At 58.7% G+C, this 20,283-nt stretch overlaps 1 protein-coding gene across 1 annotated transcript in view; it reads right to left on the reverse strand.

The window, feature by feature from the left end:
* Nucleotides 1–20,283, reverse strand: part of SZT2 (SZT2 subunit of KICSTOR complex) — a 49,829-nt gene that overhangs the window by 11,677 nt on the left and 17,869 nt on the right. The window contains 46 exon segments of the mRNA XM_032431060.1: nt 66–232; nt 643–776; nt 1,122–1,289; nt 1,369–1,533; nt 1,677–1,761; nt 2,009–2,173; nt 2,280–2,398; nt 3,028–3,139; nt 3,227–3,332; nt 3,422–3,524; nt 3,606–3,758; nt 5,503–5,632; nt 6,342–6,441; nt 7,210–7,411; nt 7,599–7,670; nt 7,806–7,884; nt 7,978–8,145; nt 8,508–8,693; nt 8,913–8,976; nt 9,064–9,171; nt 9,348–9,489; nt 9,654–9,947; nt 10,054–10,132; nt 10,272–10,364; nt 10,525–10,666; nt 11,535–11,781; nt 11,901–12,016; nt 12,311–12,515; nt 12,606–12,770; nt 12,872–12,995; nt 13,236–13,330; nt 13,498–13,668; nt 13,877–13,990; nt 14,104–14,218; nt 14,417–14,585; nt 14,845–14,939; nt 15,165–15,243; nt 15,638–15,853; nt 15,944–16,161; nt 16,377–16,491; nt 16,626–16,778; nt 17,008–17,150; nt 17,819–17,948; nt 18,139–18,373; nt 18,785–18,955; nt 19,170–19,380. Of these exon segments, the coding sequence (XP_032286951.1) occupies nt 66–232; nt 643–776; nt 1,122–1,289; nt 1,369–1,533; nt 1,677–1,761; nt 2,009–2,173; nt 2,280–2,398; nt 3,028–3,139; nt 3,227–3,332; nt 3,422–3,524; nt 3,606–3,758; nt 5,503–5,632; nt 6,342–6,441; nt 7,210–7,411; nt 7,599–7,670; nt 7,806–7,884; nt 7,978–8,145; nt 8,508–8,693; nt 8,913–8,976; nt 9,064–9,171; nt 9,348–9,489; nt 9,654–9,947; nt 10,054–10,132; nt 10,272–10,364; nt 10,525–10,666; nt 11,535–11,781; nt 11,901–12,016; nt 12,311–12,515; nt 12,606–12,770; nt 12,872–12,995; nt 13,236–13,330; nt 13,498–13,668; nt 13,877–13,990; nt 14,104–14,218; nt 14,417–14,585; nt 14,845–14,939; nt 15,165–15,243; nt 15,638–15,853; nt 15,944–16,161; nt 16,377–16,491; nt 16,626–16,778; nt 17,008–17,150; nt 17,819–17,948; nt 18,139–18,373; nt 18,785–18,955; nt 19,170–19,380 (6,623 nt within the window).

The raw sequence follows: 20,283 nt of genomic DNA on the forward strand, positions 1-20,283 counted from the left end.
CCACCTGTGACTTCACGCCCCCACCCCCGGCATGACGCAACACCACAAGACACACACACACACACCTTTGTCTCTGGGCTCCAGAATCTGGGCCTGGTGCCCGCTCAGTTCCACCTGGAGTCCGAACACTTTCAGTTTTGTGACGCCTCCGGCCCCGGGTGTCTTCTGGCCGATCCAGGACAATGTCATCAGTTGTTTTGGGGGAACCCAAGTCCCCACATTCTGTTTTACTCTGGGGGCAAGGCAGTGAATGAGGAAGTGCTGCTGGGAATGGGGATGGTGTGGAGGATAGGGGCGTCGTGGACCAGTAACGAGAGCCGGGGGTGGGGGGGCTTGGCGGCCTAGGTGCAGACCCTGGCCTTGGGCAGCACTCAGTTTTCCCGAGCCCTGGCACCCTCACTGGTAAAAGCCCTACTTCTCCTGTGGGCAGCTATGAGAGCCCCATGAGAAAGAGGGCAGTGAAGGTGCTTGCTAAGCTGAGGCTCTGTCAGAGAGAACCTGCCCCGCTGCACACCCCGAAGGGATAGAACCGTTTTATGTAACAGGCCATCTGGGGAAAGGTCTACGGGGGGTGAAGGGGAGCCAGGAGACAGGCAAGAAGGCAGACGCTGACTCCACCAGCTCTTCCCATCCTCTGATTACCAGCATATCCCAGAAGCTACGGCGGCCAGCTTTGCTGGGGGGAGTCACAGGCTCCCCAGGGCCAGGGCCAGGGGGAAAGGTGCTAGCTCGGCCCGCAGGGCTCTTGGTTTCCAACGACCCGCTCCGGAGACTTCCTGTGGATATCAGACATTAGAGACTCCTGTCACTGACCATCAGTGCCTATTTTAGACGGCCTAGCCCCTCTGCCACCTGCTAGCCAGTAGAGGTGTACGCAACTGAGAGCTATGTGTTTGTGTGAAGGGAGCTCCTGAGGAGGTGTCCCTCTCGGAGTGGGGGGACGACCGCACGTGTGCACTTCTGCCAGCATGTCACCTTGCGGACGCAGAGAAGATAAAGGACAACTGTGAACGTGTACTTCGGAGGATGCCTCTGTGATGCTTTCCTGGACCCCCTCCTTTGCCACCTCACCAGAGACACGGTCTCGCCTGGGCCTGGCACGTTCCCTGGATGCCACGTACCTGGAGATGCGTCCTCTGTACACAGCGAGGCTGGCAGCAGCCGCAGCTCCATGATGGCATCGGCCAGGGCCTGGCGGGCTGCTCCCCGGAGCTTCTCCTCCAGCTGCACGATGCTGATGTTCCCCTTCTCCCACACGTCCAGTCGAAGCCATGGGGCCCCACTGTGAGCTGGAGGAAAGAATGGGGGTGACATGAGGGTGCCTCTGGTTCCCAGAGCATTAACTCAACACCCCCTCTGCTGACCCACCTGAAGAACTGTCCGGCATGACTGGACAGCGAGTGACCTGGGTCAGCTGCTCAAATTCCTCCTCTTGCAGCGGGTCGAGGGGCCCCGGAGAGGAGGGGGGCCATGATGCCAGTGAGATGGGGCTCCCCCCTTCATCCACAAAGGCTAGAGTGATGCAGGCGACTCCTGCAGAAACCCACAGGAAGGCTCGGGTCCGAGGCCTCCAGACCGCCCTGAGCTGCGAGGCTGGGCAAGGCCCTGCCAGCCACAAGGCAGGAAGAGGCTCTCGAGCGCTCAGCGGTGGCGTGGGCCTGCGCCCCGCAGCATACCTTTGCCGCCGGTGCCCTGTCCACCAGGCTTGTTATACAAGTAGATGTCCAAGTCGGGGAGGCCGCCCTGTGGTGGCAGCGGGTGCTGGGGAGACAAGCACCACAGAGAACTAAGCCCAAGCGGACGGACGGAGAGCATCAGGGGATGGTGTCCACAGCGGGGAATGGCGGACGGGCACCGCTGGGCGCATAGGAAGACACAGGTAGACAATAAAGGTTTAGGGGGTGGGGGAGGCAGGGGTGTATATGGGTCCACGGGCAAAGGTTACCTGCGGAACCCGTAGGGAACGGTTCCACCGTCAGGGGGAGTGTGGAGAGGGGCTGAACCTCACCTGGAAGTGGTTGCGGCTGTTGCTGTCCGTGTACTTGGGCGAGTGCAGGAAGATGAGCAGGTTCTGCCTCAGGTACCAGGCCAGGGCAGGAAGCCAGGGCCTGCAGGAGGCAGGGAGGGCCAGATGCAGCACTTCTGAGGGGAGACTGCCGGGGGGCTGGATGAACTGCAGAGAGTGGGAAGGGGCGTCAGAGCTGCATGGAGAAGGTAGAGCGCAGACGGTCCCCGTGCCCGAGCCTTGGAGGGCCGCTGGAGGCTGGGAGGGAGCTGACCTCCACATCAGCGGGTGTCAGCTTGCAGTTCCGAACAAGCATGACCGTGATGACATCCAGGGTGGCCTCGTCCAGGCGCCGACGCAGGACCCGTACCAGCTCGTCGGTAATCTCGGGACCTTGACACAGCCATGGCAGGAAGGTGGAGACCCTGGCAGAGGATCCAGCAACCCCCAGACTGGCCCTTGACCCCCAGACTTGAACATTCCCCCACATACTGGAGGCAGCCAGCACTAGGTTCTAGTTCTAAGTTCTAGTTCACTGTGACTACGGACAGGTGAGTGTCACCTCTCAAAGCCTCAGTGTCTTCATCCCTAAGATGGGAGTAATAATGCCATCTACCCCGGATGTTAAGAGTCTTAGCCCGAGACCTGGTACACGTTAAGCCAGCCATGAAAACGAGCTGCGACATCCAGCTGCCTACCGGGGACCTCATACTCACCATCTCCCAAACATGACTTTCATCCCAAACCTGCCCTTGGTCTCCAGCCCGTGGAGCCACCATCCACCCAAAGTCACCCAGCCTAGACACCCGGTGTCAGCTTTAATGGCTACTCATCCCCAAGCTGCATTTCAATCAGCTGCAGGGCCTACTCTCTAAACATCTGTCTGTCTGTCCCGCCCAGCTCCTGCTTGAGGGAAACCCAGAGCACAGCATGAGCTAGAGTAGGAAGGCGCTACGAGAAGTCTCGGGAGGATTCCGGAACCTCCTCTGGTCACTCCCCTGCCCCCTCCGCGCAGTGCTTACCTGCCTGTCCTACACCATGCACCAGCAGCTGGATATGCCTGTCCACTTGGCCCACAGGACGAGCAGCATCGGAACTGCGGCTAGAAGCCATATCCAGGGGAGAACGAGGACCCTACAGGGAAACTCGGATAAGGGCCCGGCTCCAGGGGGCAAAGTATGAGGGGAGTACAGGGGCCTCGGGGGTGGGGGTGATACGTGCCGAAGCTTCCTCAGAGTAGATGGGCTCCTGGCTTCTGGACAGAGCTAGGGAGGGGGGCAGCGCATCACCTTCCCACGGCCGCTCGCTGCAGGAAGTCTCCAGGAGCCTGGGAGAGAGGGGCACAGTCTTTGGACATACCTCCTCGGCCAGCATCCTCAATCCCTGCCCCACCCCCTCTCCTCAGGGCCCACGTACCGCAGGTAGTACACAGCCTTCGTTGCTCGTTCCTGATAGACAAACATATTCTTCCGGTTCACCACAGAGAAGGCATTGAGCACGGAGCGCAGGGCCTGGATGGCTGTGGGAGTGACAGGGGCTCAGGACACCCCCTTCTCCAGATTCCCTCCCCCTCCACCTGCCTCTCATGCCCGTCACACACCACGAGAGACCCCCATGCTGGGCCCCATCTTCAGGCGCGAATGGACTCGAATCACGGTTCCCCACACAACGTCACAGGAGAAATGGCCAGGGACAAACTGCATTGTGGCGGCTAGGTACCCTCGGGGTGCACAGCTCTCATCAGCAGCGTAATCTGGGGGGAAGGGAGACAGCGGATCAGAAGCGAGACACGGCCCTCTGCCCTCGCTACTTCTCACTTAGGAACTGGCCTACTTGTCCTCACTCGCCAGGACTCCTTGGCCCCATCTATTACCCTGCAGGGGAAAGCCGGTCATTTCGGGTAACAAGGCAGGACCATGCTCTTAGGAAGCCAGGTCACAGCACAAAGGCTCTCAGGGAGATGTGCAGAAGGAGCTAAGAAGAGGTGTCAGGTAAGGCAGAGCATGAGAAAATCCTGAAGATAATGTCCAGACACTGGCTGTGTCATAATATAATACATAACATACACCCCATCTGTCATACTCACAAAGAGTGGCAATGAGAACCCCGTTAGAACCAAGAGGATAGGAGTGCTGATACACACCCGCAGAGTGAGGGAAAACCCCGTGCTCTGGAGGACAGCCACCCCAAAGAACCCATAGGGCAGCAGGGCAGAATGCAAGAGCCCAAGGACACAGGCCAGTGCCTTGTCTGACCCTTTCCAGCTTCCCAGATGATGAGGAGCCTCCCGATATGGCAGAGGTGGCCATCTGGTTTCCCAGAGAAGCTGCTGCCAGGTGTGAGCAGTGTACAGAGCACACAGGAGGCTGTTTGGAACGGAATGCTGCTTGCTGAGGGCCCCAGCAAAACCGCATAGAGAGACGGTAATGAGGAAGGGCTGTCTCCGGGCTCCGACCGTCTTCCGTCGCACGCTGCTAGAAGGCATTTGCAGCAAAGGTGCGTGGCTGTCCTAGCTCATGCTCAATGTGCAGAAAACGCCATCAAACCCTGGGAAGTCCACTAATTAGGGGAATGGTGCTTTGATATGGAGCACATCTCAGGATGTGCCGAGAGACATGATGTCCGGGACTGTTAGGAACGTTCACCTACCGACTTGCTGAGAATATTAAAAACAAGAAGTGGTCTGATTTTATTTTTAAACCAGATGGGAGAACTGCAAAAGAATGACATCATTTGGCTTTCCCCTCTGAGCTGCACTGAAGGGTCATCAGGAGTAAGAGAAGAGAGTGGAAGTGTTAAGACTTCAATTAGCATCTTGAGTAGAGTATAGGTTAGAGTCTCGGACTTCCTAACTGCGACCAGAAATCTCTGGAAGCCCAAAGGGGCCCTGTGCCTGCCTGTCGGGAGGGACAGCCGACCGGAAGGCAAATCCTCCTACCGGGCCTTAAGCTCCTCCCCTCTGGTCTTCTACCTGTGACTTGGCCGACTCGCCCACCCCTCCACACCATTCCTCGGCCCTGTGACCCAAAGGGGAAAGAAGGTCATTTTGGAAAGGAAGGTGGGGCCAGGCAGAGGCACGGCCTTAGGAAGACAGGTCATAGCTCCTTCCACGGTCCCTTTTCTCCTGTGTTCCTCAACCCTTCCTTGTCTCCTGGCTCCTTCCCTGTGGAACATACATGTGCTCGAGTCTGCCTTTTTGTCAAATTCCTTCCTTGTGTGCCTGCCACGCTATTTGAATGAGTCATTCTTCTCTGCCCCACCTGTGTAAGATCCTCTCACTTCTGGCTCCTCTGGTTCCTAGTTCCACCTCTCTGCCAAAACTATGTTCACTAATGACACACGGGAACTCTCAACGGCCAAACTCAGTGACCTTTTCTGTCCTACCCTCCCTGCTCTCCTGGCACTGGTGACCAAGTCACGGCGACTCTGCGCTCGTCTTCCCACCCAAGCACGGACACAGGAAGGGCGGCAGGGAGGCTCCTAGGTGGGGGTCTCACCATCGCTGGGCAGCGGTGCCCGCTGACGGGAGTGGAAGGGGGTCTCGCTGCGCCACAGATCCTCTTCGCTCTCAGCCACCAGAAGAGAGTTACACACGTGACTGTCATGGAGGTCCTGCAGAAGCAGCCGCTGGGAGGAGGAGCCGGGTATCAGGGAACTGAAATATTCCTCATACAATTGGTGGTGGTGGTCAGGGGTGATCAAAGGCCAGAGAGAATGCCCGTTATCATGGGGGATCAGTGGTCAAGAGAGCATCAGTAATCACTGGGGGGTCAGAGATGTGTCCCACAGTCACCGGGCTCAGGGCTCTGAACCCCAGGTTAGGAACATTCGTCCCTCCTCTTTGCCAGAATCTGCTCCCCACCCTTCAGGTCTCAGCTTAAAAAATCAATTCTTTGCCTGACACTTCAGAAGGTTAGACCCTGTCATATGCTCTCATCGCAGTCTCTACTTTTCCTCTGTACCATTCTTTACAATCGTAATGGGAATGATTCATGTAATTTAGTTGTTCAAGGTCTATCTCCCTCACTCGACAAAAGCTCCAGAGAGTCAGGGTTTCCCTGACTTGTTCACTATTATATCCCTAATGCTAGCGCAAGGCCACAAGATGGAACAGCTCATAGTCAGGGTTTGGGAGAGTAACCCACATTACTAGGAGTGGGTGAGGGAGCATTCCCCAGTTTGTAGAGCCCAGGCAGTAAGAGTACCCCAGTAACCAGGTGTCAAAGAAAATATCCAAGATGGATCAAGAGCCTCTGAAGGTCAAGTTCCTAGAAACTCCTTCCTCATCTGAGCAGTGTCCCAGGCCTAGAAAGCCCTGCTCCCAGCTGTCCCTTACCTGGTTGACCTCCCTGCAGATCTCCCCAACTCGCCTCACCAGGAGCTGCTGCAGGTGGCGACACTCGGTGCCTGGCCCCCCATCTTCCCGAATCAGGCTCCTGGAGGGGAGGGATGGATCAGACACAGTTGGGGGAGCGGGGGCTTGGGAGCTGGGGCCAAGAGAAGCCACGAAAAGGGAGTAGGACTGGACCAAGGGAAGCAAACATGGTGGAAAATGGGAAAAGCGGAATTCTCCATAGCAATTACAGAAGCACAGGCTCCAGGCTTGCTTTATCAGCTTCCACGTGGGCAGCTTCCGAAGCTACCTTCCTCTCCATTCACAGATCTTGAGCAGAAGGATGGTCCTCCCTTCTTAAACCCACCCCACCCCATGATGGGAGCCATATTTAACCAGGGGCCTTGCTGTGAGTCCCGGCTCTGCCCTTTCCTGTGACCTTGGGCAAGTATTTAACTTACCTGTGCTTGAGGTGCCCCCCTTAAGGAGAATAATATTGTCTAGGACCATGGCCCAGATGAAGGAGCTGACCCAGGTGAACACTAAGAACAGCGTCTGCCACATAGTAACTGCTCGTTACATATCACCTGTTATTCCCATGTCAACTTCTGAAGCTGCTCTGAACTGGAGAAGCTCTTAATGCTTGGCTAGGAGCCCAAATCCTACCAGCTTTGAACTCCATTAGGAAAGCAGAGTGACCTGCTTTGCTCAGGCTGTGGAAGTCGTCAGGACCCTCCAGCCCCAGAATACAGTCAGACCTCTCCCCAAACCCTCAGTCCCAAGTCTTACTTTGGAACGACCCTGGAGAGGAGTGTTGTGGGACCAGGGAAAAGCAGCAGACATCAGAGTCAGGGTGCGGGGCCCTACTTACCGTGCGTGGGCGTACACCTCTACCCGATCCTGCAGCACCCGAACGATGAGCCAGAAGTCAGGCAGACAGGGCCCGGGGAGGCCTGAGAGCGAAGGCTGTGGAGGGGCTGGCCCAGGCGGGGTCCGCAACGTGAAGGGAGCCTTCTCCCCTAGGGTCTCACTGGGACCCTCACTGTCTGAGCCACTGCTGCCGCCATCGTAACCTGTGTCAAATGTGCTGAGGTTCAGCTCCTTCCTATGGCTCATCTGATCTTCCAAGTGTATCAGGCTTGATGGGCCCGGCCCCTTCACATCAGTCCCTTCTGATGCCCCCTGCCCAGTCCTTCTGCCAGGCAGCCCTGCGTCTGCCTCCTGACAGCTTAGAGTCCTCCCTGCGTTGTCCCAGCTTACCCAGGTGGTCAGAGTCCACACTGCCCTGACTGGACATAAGGCTCAGCCCCCGGCTGGGCCCAGGCTGGCTCCCTGGGAAGAGACGGGAAAGGCCTGGAACCTCTGTTGATTTTGCTTAGGACCGCCCTCCGAAAATGGAAGCAGGTCCGGGGATCTACAAGTCCCTGGTCCTAGCCCCCAGACTTTGTTGCCCGAGTCCTCTCTTACCTCCCTGTGGCAGGCTGAGGAGGGGGGTGCCCTCAGAACCTTCTGGGGAGCCAGGGGCTTGGGGGCTGGCTGTCAGGGCCTGAGGGGCAGGAAGTAGAACTGAATACAGGCCCCCCACACACCTACCTCCACCCCCCGCCCCCATTCCCAGGTCATCCCAGGAAAGGCTCACCTCCCCTTCGATGCCTTCGGCCCTGTCCTCGTGGCTGTGCCAAGCCCAGGCTGCTGAAGGGGGCTCCCCCTGGGACGCACCTGGCTGTTGGCCAACTGCCACAAAGAAGAAGCCACTGTCAGGATCCTCAAGAAGAACATGGCCAGGGAGGCGCAGGCGGCGAAACTCCTGGGAATCAGGAGCCAAGGTTACAGTTCGGGCGGGAGCAGCCCGCCCTATTCACGGCACCCCACGCTTCATCAGACCCTCACAACTCCCCGGTGAAGCAGACACTGGCCCCCCATTGTTGAGGTGCGCAAAGGGTCAGGGACTTGCCTAAACTTCAACAGGCCTAGTGGCAAGGAGGGGAGCTGGGTCTCTTCCCACTGAGCTGGGCCTCCAGGCATGGGGTGAGGGACAATGTGGTGAGGAGGCTGTCCGGAGGGGAATGCTATGGACTCAAACCAGGAGAGGCCCTTCTACTTCTGTATCTGGAGTCCAGGGAAGAACGGGCCCCAGGATGACCGGGGGGTGTTCTGGGGACAGCGTACCTCCTTGAATTGTGTGAGGGAACGTTCTGGCCCAAACACAAAACTCAGTGGCAGGGTCTGGCGAAGGCAGGTGGAGCGTCCAGGAGAGCTATGGATGTGGGCAGCTGCCCGCTGCAACGCAGCGCTCTGGGGGATGCCCCCTCTTCGGAGGGCCCCCACCATCTCATCCTCCAGCAACCAGTGGATCTACAGTCGGAGAGCAATCCGGGAAGTGGCAAGGGGCACCTCCCTGACGCTTGGGGCATCATCTCCCTCGCAGACTAGAAGACACTACCTCAGAGATTGAGGGTGACCTTACTTTGATCGCAGAATAAAGAGGCCCCTTACTTTACTCACATGCTGGCAAGGGTATCAGTTACAGTGTTAAGGGGTTGTCACCTAGCTTGGGGGAGGGGAGGCCCTCACCTCACTCATGGTGGTCTCAATAGCCAGCCTGTGGGGTGTGGCCAAGTTGGATAGTCCAGGGTGCCTAAATGGAAGAAAGGTTTAGATGTTGGTTTCCAGAAAACAAAACTGACAGGGAGCAAGGAACTCTGCGAGGCGGAAGGGGAAGTACCTGTCTTCTTCTGGGGGTGGCAGTGGGGGCCCCAGGCCATCATCCGACCTTAAAGATGATGGCTGCCCTGGGGATCGTGGGAATGAAGCACTGCTTTCAGACGTGGACCTGAATAGGGTAGGAGCGAAGGTCAAAGATCAGCAGCTACCCTCTCCCTAGGCCTCCTCAGCACTCCTTCCTTGGAATCCTTAAGGGGTTCTGAGTCCCCAAGTGCCTCTAGATTCCTTTAATGGGACCCTGCCCCAGCAAGGCCCAGACCCCCCCCACCAAACTTGCTGCCACACCGGTGGTGCTGAGGGTCCGAGGTCGGGGGAAGCTCCACTTCCAGAGGCAAGGTCAGCACAAAGACGTCCAGGGTAACACTGAGGTCCCTCAGGGGCACTCGGCCTCCAATGGGGGGACCCTCCAGACTGGAAAGCACCTGACCTGCGAGAGGGGGAAAGTCAGGGGTTGCTGGAGCCCGGGGATAAGCACAGACTTCAAGTCCTCAGTGCTAATGAGTTCTTTCCGTAGGCTCTGCCCCCAACCCTCCAACAGGCAGGCGGGCTGTACTGGGACCTGTGGCCCACCCCCGGGCACCCTGGACTCACCGAGGCAGGTGGGCAGGCTGCACACGGGTACTGAGCTGTGTTGCCCGCGCAGCCGCACAGAGCACGTGAGGTGCAGGAAGAGAGGCGGCAGGTCACGCACCAGGCTCTCGGGCCCCGTCGGTGAGTCACCCCCCAAGATACTGAAGGAGTCTTCATCGGGGTTCACGGTGTCTGCATCTGACAGCGAGGCGGAGTCGAGCCCCGCTGGCCCCAGGTCTGGCTCACGGCTCTCGCGGTATTCTACCTCGAGCTCTGGGTCACTCTCGGTGACCACACAGCAGGCTGACGTGTCTCCTAGACAGCGATGCATGTCGTGGGCTTAGTGGGACAGGCTGGCAGTGGAGGGCCCCGAATCCCGGCTTGAAGCAGCCTTCCCACCTCTCCCCACTTGCCCACACACCTTCTTCTCCTATGAGCTCAGCCTCTGAGAACTCCAGGTCACTGACTTTTCTGTCTGCTGTGTCCCGGGGGCCCTCATCCTGAGCAAAAAAAGAGACCGCTTTATCCATGGCTGGACAAGAGCCACATCAGGGCCTCAGAGAGCCAAGAGTCCAGAGGGTCTGGGTGGGCACATGGGGCTATGGCTCGGGGGTCCGAGGGAGGGAGGAAGCCGCTGACCTCTCGCCGGCTGGATGGAGGGCAGTAGAAGAAGTAGTGTGGATTGGAGGGCACCGTGCGGAAGTGGAGACCACTGATCTCTAGGAACTTCTCCTGTTTGGGGGTTAGAAAGAGCCTATTATGTCAGCCCGCCGTCGGCAGAACACTCCCCGCTAGCCTAGAGTAGACACCTACATACCCCCGTCCCAAGAGAGCACACTGCGCCCTGGGGCAGGCAGGCCTCCACCCTCCTCTTCCCCCCCAAGCGTCTCACCTGGATGAGGCTATGAAGGGCGTCATGTGCCTCTCCTCTGAGCTGGCAGACGTCCGTCAGAGAGATCTCCAGGCTAGGGTCTGGGTTGCCAGGGACACGGCTGTTCTGAAACTCAGGCTCACTGAGGTCCTCGGTCTCTATGCTGAGTGGGCAGGGTGGGGATGAAGGGCGTTGAGGCCTTAAGAGCCACCAAGTCCCGGAGGAGCCTGCGTCCCTTCTGGGAGCGGGACACACCATCTTTGGTTCTAGCGAGGGTGCTTAGCACAATGGCACGGGCAGTGGGAGAGAGGCAAGGAGAACCACCCCACCCACTTTGGCTCGAACTCCCACGTTTCGTAACGACTGGACATTTCTGTGACACAGAGGAATGAGTAAGGAGGACTCCCAGTTTCCTGACTCGGACCACTGGGTGGAGGGTGATCTCATTCACTGTGGAAGAACACAGGTGGAGAAGCAAGGTTTGGTGGGGAGAAAATGCACGGATTGGGGGGCACAAAAGGTGGAGGGTCTAGAGCTCCAGACAGGGAACTGGGCTAGAGTTCGGACCTGGGCGTCATCAGCACCTTCCTCCCTCTGCTTCTTTTGCTTCCCGGATGCTAATACACTACAGGGGCCAGACACACAGCTGTCTGCTAGCTTGCCTTTCTCCCTCCCTGCATCAGGGACTTGCTGGGCCCCTCAGGTGAGCTGGGGACTCAGCAGTGAGCGACACACTCTGAAACTCACGGAGTGGTTCCAGGGATTACTACTATTGCACGAGCGTCCTCAGAACAAGCTTCTACTTTCACTGATGGCAGCCGGCAACTCTCTACCCCTCACCCAGCTCAACGCTTCATGCCAGAACAGGACAGACAGAGAAGAGACTGGAAAATGGGAGCAAGAAGCTGGTGACAAAGCAACCGCCTCCCCAGTGTGTGGGCATGACCTTGCACAGCCCCACCCCTGGCTCGGAAGGGCTGTTTACAGGGACCTCGCGCAGCCCTGACACATCATTCTGGGACCATCCTAACCTGGACTCAGAAGCCAGGACAGCTCGGTCCCGAGGCTCAGGGCCCTCCTCGATGCTGCTGCTGAAGGGCCCAGGGCTGAGAGGCCCAGGGCTTGGGGGTGCCTGGGGCAAAGCCCGAGTATGGCCACACAGTGCAAGCAGGAAAGGGGTGATGTCTACTTCTTGTAGTAGCTCCTCACAGGCGTCGACCGCTATCAGCAAGTCCTGTGAGGAGACGCTCTGTGCTTGCTGCAAACTCCGGAACAGCCCTGAGGAAGTGGAAGGGGCCATGACGGTCAAGCTCAGGAATGGCCCCTCTAGTCCCTGTGCCCGTAATCCCGCAAAGACTCCTCCTCCCTGCCACTCCCTAACGTGGCCTCCTGCTCACCGCGGACGTAGCATCGCTGTGCATGCTCCTGCAGCAAGGCACAATGGTTGGCTGCCTCCTTGAACCTGGGCTCCATCCAGGCTGAGGATGGGGAGGGCTGGTCGAGGAACTGAGTCCTAGGAATAGGAGGGAGAGGAGCAAGCTTGGCCGACTCTCCTAAGGGATATCTCAGACTCCCCATCCACCCGCGCTCCCGTGGACTGTCCATACGTCTCTACTGAATATATTCAAGGCCCAGCAAGTTCAACTGATTTGCTGAAGGAAGCTAAGCCAAGAGCCGGCAGGACATGGACTGAGTTCCTGCCACTGATCATCAACCTGTCTGTCTATACCCCTGAGCATGGTGGTCATGAGCCCTGGCTGGGGGCCACGGTTGGGGGAGGACCTAGGTCAATACTGAGGGTACTCACCGGAAGACGAGGTCTCGGGGTGCCTGAGGGGGTTGCAGGCCAACCATTTGCTCCCTCAGCGCTTCCAGAGCACAGCTGTAGATGTACACAGGACACCGGGTCCGGGGACCGTCTGCACCCTCTGTCTGTGGAGCCTGACGCCCAGCGTAAGCTTGTAAGTCCCGACGGAAAGGTGGGCTTAGGTCTCCTGGGTTCTGGGCAGTGTCTGTGGGAAGAGGTGTCACATGGTCTCCAAGCCTTCTGTTTCTTCCCATTCCTGCTCCTGCTTAACTAACTTAAGAGTTAGCAGCCTTACCGCCGGCTGGGGTGACACTGAGCGTGGGGACCTGGGCCTTTGCAGCCCTCACCCCAGGTCCTCCCAGATCTTTCAGGCTAGCGGCCCCGCTCCAATCCCCGAACTTAGGCTTTGTCTCCTCTGGAGAGGGTCCCTCCAGGCCATAGGCAGCCAGATGTAGGACATCTGAAGAGGAAAAGAGACAGAAGTCAGAGCTGCCTGGTAGGTTGGTGAGGAAGTCCAGGGGTTTGTATGTGGGGCTAGTGACAAAGGTGAGCAGGTCGTACCTGAGAAGGTAGCCGGGAGGAAAGTGAGAAACACATGCTGGGGGGTCAGAAGCCTTGCATAGCAGCGCCACTGAGGGGGCTGGGCAGAGATGAGAGGCTTGAGAGGCTCAGGAGGGCCTCCACCCTGTAAGAGAGAAACAACATCAGAGCAATCTGCAAGGGACCACCCCACCCCTGCTCCCTTCCTGCACCGTGGAGTGCAGCCCTAGGTATAGCTTGTAAGATCCAAGACACAGGGGAGTGACAGCATCCTGTCTCTGGCAGGAGGCACTTAGCAACCCCGATGATAAGAAGTTGGGGCATGGATATGTGCTAACAGAAGGTCAGTGGGAAAACGGGCTCAAGGAGACGAAGCGGTGCTGACCAGGGCAGGAGGCGCTGAGTCTCCAGTGGCTTGGGTGCTGCTGACTGCTCGATCCTTTAGGGTCCCGTGGCCCCCCACTGGTGGCTCCTCTGGACCTGCAATGGGAGCAGAGGTGGGCAGACGAGGGCAGGGCCGGCAGAGAGGCAGGGCTCTGAGGTGAAGAGACAGGGAGGCCCAGACCCAAAGACAGAAGCCCCCCTGAGGGGTAGGGAAAAGGGGGCTGGGCCAGAGTGTGCTGTCTGGGGAAGAGGTGGGAGCTCACCTGGACTGTGGCAGGCCCGTCGCAGCACCTCACTCAAGAAGGCGGCCTGCTCGGCGGCGGTCAGCGGGGTCTCCCGGTCACTCAGCTCCTGCCCCAGGCAGCTGTGCAGCAGGCACAGCACCGTGTCGTTGGCGGGGCAGGGCCCCTCGGCGGGAGGGATGCCCTCTGGCTCTGCCCGACACACACTCCGCTCAGCGCCGAGAGCCTCCTGCTGCCCGGCACCCTGGCTCAGCCCTGGCCATGGCGGCCGTTGTGCGGCCTCCAAGCCTCCTCCTGCCCCAGCGCTCCTCTGGCTCACGTGCAGACTCATCTGCTCTCTATGCTCTATCATTCCCACGCCCGCTGGCCCTGTGGGTCAGTAAGCAGGAAGTTCACCCACCTCTGGAAAGCAGAAGGAAGAACATCTGGAGCTGTTGACACTGAGGCAACAGTCCCATTAGGTCAAAATGGAAAGGGATCTCATGGACGCAGGTATCTCCTCCCTGGTCCAATCCTAGGAGGGAGGGAAGGAAGACGAGACCCATGGTGAGACCCAGATGCCCCAGCTATGGTTGCCCCCCGCCCTCCCCTCTCCTGCTCCACCCCGGGGGCCCCTTCCCCACTGACCATCAGAGACCCTTGGCTCCGGGAGCAGGGGACTCCACTCCTTGCTCTGGCACAGCTGTACCAGGTATTCAAAGCTCAGCATGGAGCCTATGCACGCAGCATCCCGGGGGTGGAGCTAGGGCATGAACAGCAGAGGTCAGGCGTCAGCCTGCCCTAGGCCCGAGGACTCTGGTGTCCAGCTCTTCAGGAAGCCCACACAGAGACGGGCAGAGCACAGAGCTTCAGAGGGCCCAGGAAGGGCACAGGCTGTGGTACTCCAGAGGGGACGGCGCCTGCCCCGGTAAGGTGTGGGGGTCCTGCAGGGGTCACTCACAGCTCGAGGGATCTCGGAGTAGGTCAGGTCCTGGAGATGCTTCCAGCTCTCAGGGCCGGGTCCCACCCGTCCATACTGAGGCTCCACCCACACCTCGGTGACCAGGTTGAGCTCTGAGTCTCCTTCCAGGGCCTCCACCTCCACATCGTTGTCGTCATCTGTGGAGAAGCTAAAGGAGGAGGAGCCCTGAGCCTGGCAGAGAGGAGAGTCCAATCCATAGCCAAGTGGCAGGGGGTCAGTCCACGGGGGGAGCACAGGACGGACTTAACTCCCACGTGGCCTTTCCAGACCAGCATCTGCCTGATGAAGCATCTGGAAACAGCACCCGCTACCCCAACTCCCTAACAGCCCAGGAGACAACTTCAGGGGCAGTAGGGACAAGTGGGAATGTGGAGAGAGGCGGCTCCCAGAGAGGACCTGGGCCTCACCTGTCTTTGGTGGAGGTAGAGTGTGGGGGGAAGAGAATGTACTGGACAACACAGGTGTGCTTCTCTTCGCCTGCAGCCTGCCCCAAGGGCTCATTCTGAGGGCAGAACGGGAGATCGTGGGCAAACCTCAACCAGGCCAGCTTGGGCCCTCAGAACCCTAGCCCCCGCCACATTGTCCTGGGACTGGCCTCAGGCTTTGGGTCCTCTGACCACAGGGTCTCCATGAGGCCGAGTTTACAGCAGTCCCAACCTGGCTGACAGGCAAGTGTCCCTCAGATGACGGGCCCTGGTGGGGAGGCGTCACGAGGGACGGCACATACCTGAATTGGAAGCTCCAGGACCATGTTGATGATTCCTTCCCCACTGCAGGCGAAGTGGAAGCCTTCGGAGAGTCGGACTCTGAAGCCCCACAAAGGTGGGGGTGGGGACGGGATGAGATGGGGGAGAGACACTCAGAGTCCATCCTCCTGCCCCTCATGCCACTTATGTGGCCACTTCCAGCAGCCGTCCAGCCAGACTTGTCTGCTGGCAGCCCTGCTCAGACTACTGGTGCCTCAGGTGCAGTAAGTTCTAGCTGCACAGGCCACAATAAGTCGACTGTGGCGGGTGCGGGAGGCGGGGGAGGGCAGTGGCAGGCGCTGCTCTGCGCTAAGTACCGTGCGTAATGGCGGCGGCGGCACAGGGGCTCAGAGACGGCCAGGGTCTGACGTAGGCTTTCTGCCAGGGCCGAACCCAGAGTCTACACCTGCTCTCTCCCTGCCCCAAGCTGCCCGGCGGGGCCCGGGTGACATACTCAGTGAGGATGGACAGGAGCTGTGCAATGGCGCTGAGCGGCAGTGCGGGGGCCAGGCCCGATGGGACGCTCCAGAGCCAGCGCTGATGGTAGAGGTAGCGGGACAGCGACGCTAGGCTAGAAGAGGCTGAGCGGCCTGACACCAATGGCAGTGGCCCTGGGGGCTCCAGTGTCAGTAAGAAGGGTGCCCGGTAGTCCAGGGGTAGCTTCTCATACCTGGGCAATAGAGGCAACCCCTCGATCTCCACTCGGACCCAGCTGAGCCCCAGCCTGAGCCCCAGCCCGGGCCCCAGCTTCTACACCAACCTGATGAGTAGCTTGTCCAGGGGCTTATGCAGGACCACAAGGCAGGGCCGGTCAGACAGGGCCTGCTGCGGGCCCAGCATGGGGGGGGACTTGGAGGGAGAGCTGCCCCCACCAATGCCCCCCAGCCCTTTCCGTTTGACCTTGGGTGTTGGCTCCTTGCTTTGCACCCGGTGGGGGAAACGCAGCCGCAAGATCTCTTCCCGTAAGCCTGACACGATCTGGGGGAGAAATGTGATCAGATCCTCTTAACCCCGTCCCCTCTAGGTCTGGGAGAAGGGGCCCCCAGACAAGGTGAGAGAGCCCTCTACTCCAAGCATTCCTTGATCTGGGGGCTCCTCTCTCCACTGGCCCTGGCCCTGTATGGTGTGGGGAGAAAGAGTCAGTCCACCCTCCAGGGCTCCTGGGTCTGGAAGTCAGTCAGGGCCCAGCTCACCTTGTGTCGGGCCTGGGCCGGTGTGCCGATGGGAAAACCCAGGCGAAGGACCATGCACGGGGCCTTGGAAATGATGCGGACCATGTAGAAGGAGGAGGGGGGCTGGTCGGGGGCACTAGGGAGAAATGGGGGTCAGTGAGCAGCTCTAGGCTGTCAGTGGGCTGAGAAGGAGCGGTAAGGTCTGGGGTTAGAGGAAGAGATGTGGGATGTGGTGGAGGGGGAGGAGCGAGGGCCCATCACTTTGCACACCTGGAGAGCAGCTTCACATAGGAGTAGCCCTCGACCAGCACGAAGCTGCTCCAGTCCCGAAGCAGAGAGGTCAGCGAGGAGTGTGAGATCCTGCACTGCACGGTGCTGTAGCGCCCGTTGCTGCCGGGGGTGTGCAAGTGCTTGGGGATGGGTCTGGAAGAGCGGTGTGGGCCGAGCTCAGACCTCGCAGCCCCAGGCTTGGAGGCAGAGAACAGACTGCTGGTCTCTCTCTGCCAGGTCCCATCTGAGGATGTGGGCGTGGGTAACCAGGAAGGCTGGGGAAGGGTCATCATTCGTCCTTGGCTGCGGTGGGTGAGGGCTCATCTGCTGCCCCCTCCTTCCCCAACCCTCCCTGTCCCCTCAGCCCACAGAGGATACCCACGTGTCGTGCTCCAGGATGAGCACCAGGCGATGCATGTGCAGCCAGCGCTGCCAGGAGTTGGCATCCATGGACAGCACTGGCTTCCAGTAGGCCGCAAACTGGGCGTGGGAGGAGTCGGACCCACTGTGCTGAAGGGAGAGCACCTGGGGACGGGAAGGACTACCCTGTAGGAGCATTCATGGAGAAACAGGGCACGAGGGCCAACCGGCAAACAGGACCGTGGGGTCCAGGGGTCAGAGAGGAGCTCAGAGCCCAGCCTGGGACAGGAGCAAACACAGAGGCCTCTAGGACGAAGGCCAGATTGGGAGGAGCCCAGAGACTGACTGGGTGGCCCTTTAAGCTAAACCCAGGCAAAGGGTGAGGCAGCTGCGTGCCAGCAAAAGCTGCGCCTGGCGGTGCGAGGCTGACGTCCGTGGGCCGAGGGTGAAGTCAGCACAGGACAGAGGAAGCTACGGTCTTCAGGCAGTGCACGGTTCATGGTGGTTGGCACTGGTGGGAAATGGGTGAGGCTGCCGGGAGAGGCTAGAATACTCCACGTGGAGATGGGGCGAAGGGGCTTGTGGGAACCTCTGCATTCTCCAAGTCTTTACGTCTGGCACCGGGGGTCTGCTGAGGACAGCCTCTCTCTATAGATCCTTCTTTGTCAGGAACTTGGAAGGAGGGAGAAGAATTGCTCTCAAGGCTAAAGCTTAGGAATTTTGGTTTAGGTTGAGAGGGAAGGAAAAAGAAGGTGGCTCTGGGCTCTAGAAGCTGTGCTAGTCTGAGCCTGGACGGGTGTGGAGTGGGGCTGCCGAGCATCAGAACCACTCACCGGGGTGGCAGAGCCGGGCGGGATATAGAAGAGCGGCACTCCACTCTTGGTGCTGTCAGGAAGCGTGAAATGTTCTGGGACTGAAGAGAAAGACTGAAGGTGGGCTAGCATCTGGTCCGTCTGGTTAATGCTGCAGAGCAAGGGTCAACCCTGAGCCACCCCTGACTCCAGTGGGCACAGAGGAAGGGAGCCCCAGGGGGACGTGGGACCCTGGACACAAGCCTGGGCCTCAGGGGGGCTCTCACCAGCTCCCAGTTTCACACCTCTGTCTCCCCACACAACAAACGGGGCATCACTCACTGAGCGGTGACCTCATTCACCTCTGCAGCGTGTTCCAGAACCGTCGGATAACGTGGGTACGATAGAGTGAGCGAATGGGTTGCCTTAGTGCACAGGAAACGTCATGCAGAATGTCATAGCCCCCTTCCATTGTCACTTCCACCCGTGTTCCTCGAGGGCCCTCAGGCTCCAGGGGCCAGGGCGCCACAGCCACATACTCGATGCGCATGTTGTGTTTCCACAACAGCACGAGCTTCACCTCCAGCTGAGACCCTCCTTCAGGGGAATCAGGAGACTAGTTAGGGGAAGAAGGCATAGGACTCCAGCCTGGGACTGAGTTCTATCCAAAAGCCCCACCGACCTCCTGGAACTCTAGCCTGGCTAAAGGTTCCAAGCACAGTTCCAGAGATTGCAGGCCTAGAGCCTGCCAACTGCCACAAACAGAAGTTTGCAGCAGTGATGTGAAAACAGAGTCAAGTTCAGGACACCACACCACCCTCCGATGACCCACCCCTGGCAAAGATAGACCCGGGAGGCTAAATGCTAAGAGAACGAGGCCCTGAAGGCAGCTCAGAACCCACTTGTCTCCAATGACAAGCAGAATCTCACGGGTGATACCTAGGTGCCTTCCGCTTGGTCTGGCAGGTCTGAGGCTTGCGAGACGGGGCAGAGGCTAGTGACCCTCACCTTTTGCCAGTGTGACCTCTCGGACACTGTAACCCTCTCGAAGCCGTACAGACACTGTGCTGACCAAGTCAGCAGGCACCTCCTTCTCGGTGTGCTTCTTCCGACGTAGAGCCAGGGCAGGGTTGCTGCTTGCGGAGACCAGGTGCTCATTAAACAGGCGGTGCTGAGAGCCTAGAAGACCAGTGAGGTGAGGGAGGGGCGGGTGGCTATCCGTGAGCTGACAGAGAGCTGGGGGGTTGGGGGGGGCTATGCTGCCATCCCAGGGGAGAGAACCGTGCCAGAACAGTCAGCCCCAGGCCCGAGCTCAGGGACCCCTTCCTGCATCACCTCCGTGTCCATGCTACACTCCCCAGCCCCCCACCCCTGGCCCCAGTCTGCCCCTCACCGCAGTAGTACTCGGGGTTCAGGGCTTCTCCACTGCGCAGGAAGGAGTAGAGGAGAAATGCCCGGTGGTAGACAGTCAGACCCAGGCTGCCTGGTTCCGGCTCAGGACAAGTGGACAGGTAAGAACCAAATGTGGCCATTGCGATGAACTTCATCAATTCCACGTTGGGCACGTGGCCAAAACTGCAGTCATAGGAGTAAACTCCTCCCACCTAGAGAAAATGAACAATAAGAGGCCTACCTCCAAAACAGGCACCCGAGAAAGAAGTAAAAATAAGAGTGGAAGAGATTGGGTTGGTGGCTATTCCCACCCCTGGGGACCACAAAGCAGGAAGTGGGTCAGTGTTCTCCCGGGACAGACCACTGCTCTGCAACCTTCCTTCCCTGGGCCCCTGGCTGAAGCCACACGCTTTTGCAGGACATCAAACGCCAGACTGCACCACTCACTAAAGATTTTGAGAACTGGTTCACTGGCTTCCTGTTACCATCGGAGGGACTTTAGTGTCTCTAAAAAAAGTGCTTTCAAACCTTAGGGTTTGAAAACCTGGGGATTTTGTTAAAATGCAATAGGTCTGGGGTGGGCCTAAGATTTTCCATTTCTAACGAGCTCCCTGGTGATGCCAACGCTGCCAGTCCATGGACCATACTGTGAATACTAAGCCCGTAGATCAGAGATGGGCAAAACTACATATAAGCTGTGGGCCAAATCTAGCACATCACCTGTTTTCGTGAACAGGTTTTACTGGAACACAGTCATGCCCATCACCTTGTCTACGCCTGCTCTGACACTACAAGAGCAGAGCTGAGTAGCTGTGACAACCGTATGGCCAGCAAAGCTTAAAGTATTACTAGCTGGCCCTTGACAGAAGATGGTGACAGACCAGCTCGAGATGTTTCATTCAATTCCTTGACCTCTCTGTTCCTGAGCCCTCATCTCCAGGAACTCCCTCTATTCCACTCGCCTGCCCGCTGCCTACACGCTGGCCCTTGGCTTCTCTTGGACCCACTTCATTTTTGCAATTTCAATTGCCACATCCTACCGATTACGCACCATTATACCCCTTTGGATTTCTTCCATCCTCCTTCTCCTGCCGCTCTTTGACCTCATTAAGACG

This window comes from Phoca vitulina, unplaced genomic scaffold, assembly GCF_004348235.1.
Source record: "Phoca vitulina isolate PV1807 unplaced genomic scaffold, GSC_HSeal_1.0 scaffold2, whole genome shotgun sequence".
In the NCBI taxonomy this organism is placed as follows: domain Eukaryota; kingdom Metazoa; phylum Chordata; class Mammalia; order Carnivora; family Phocidae; genus Phoca; species Phoca vitulina.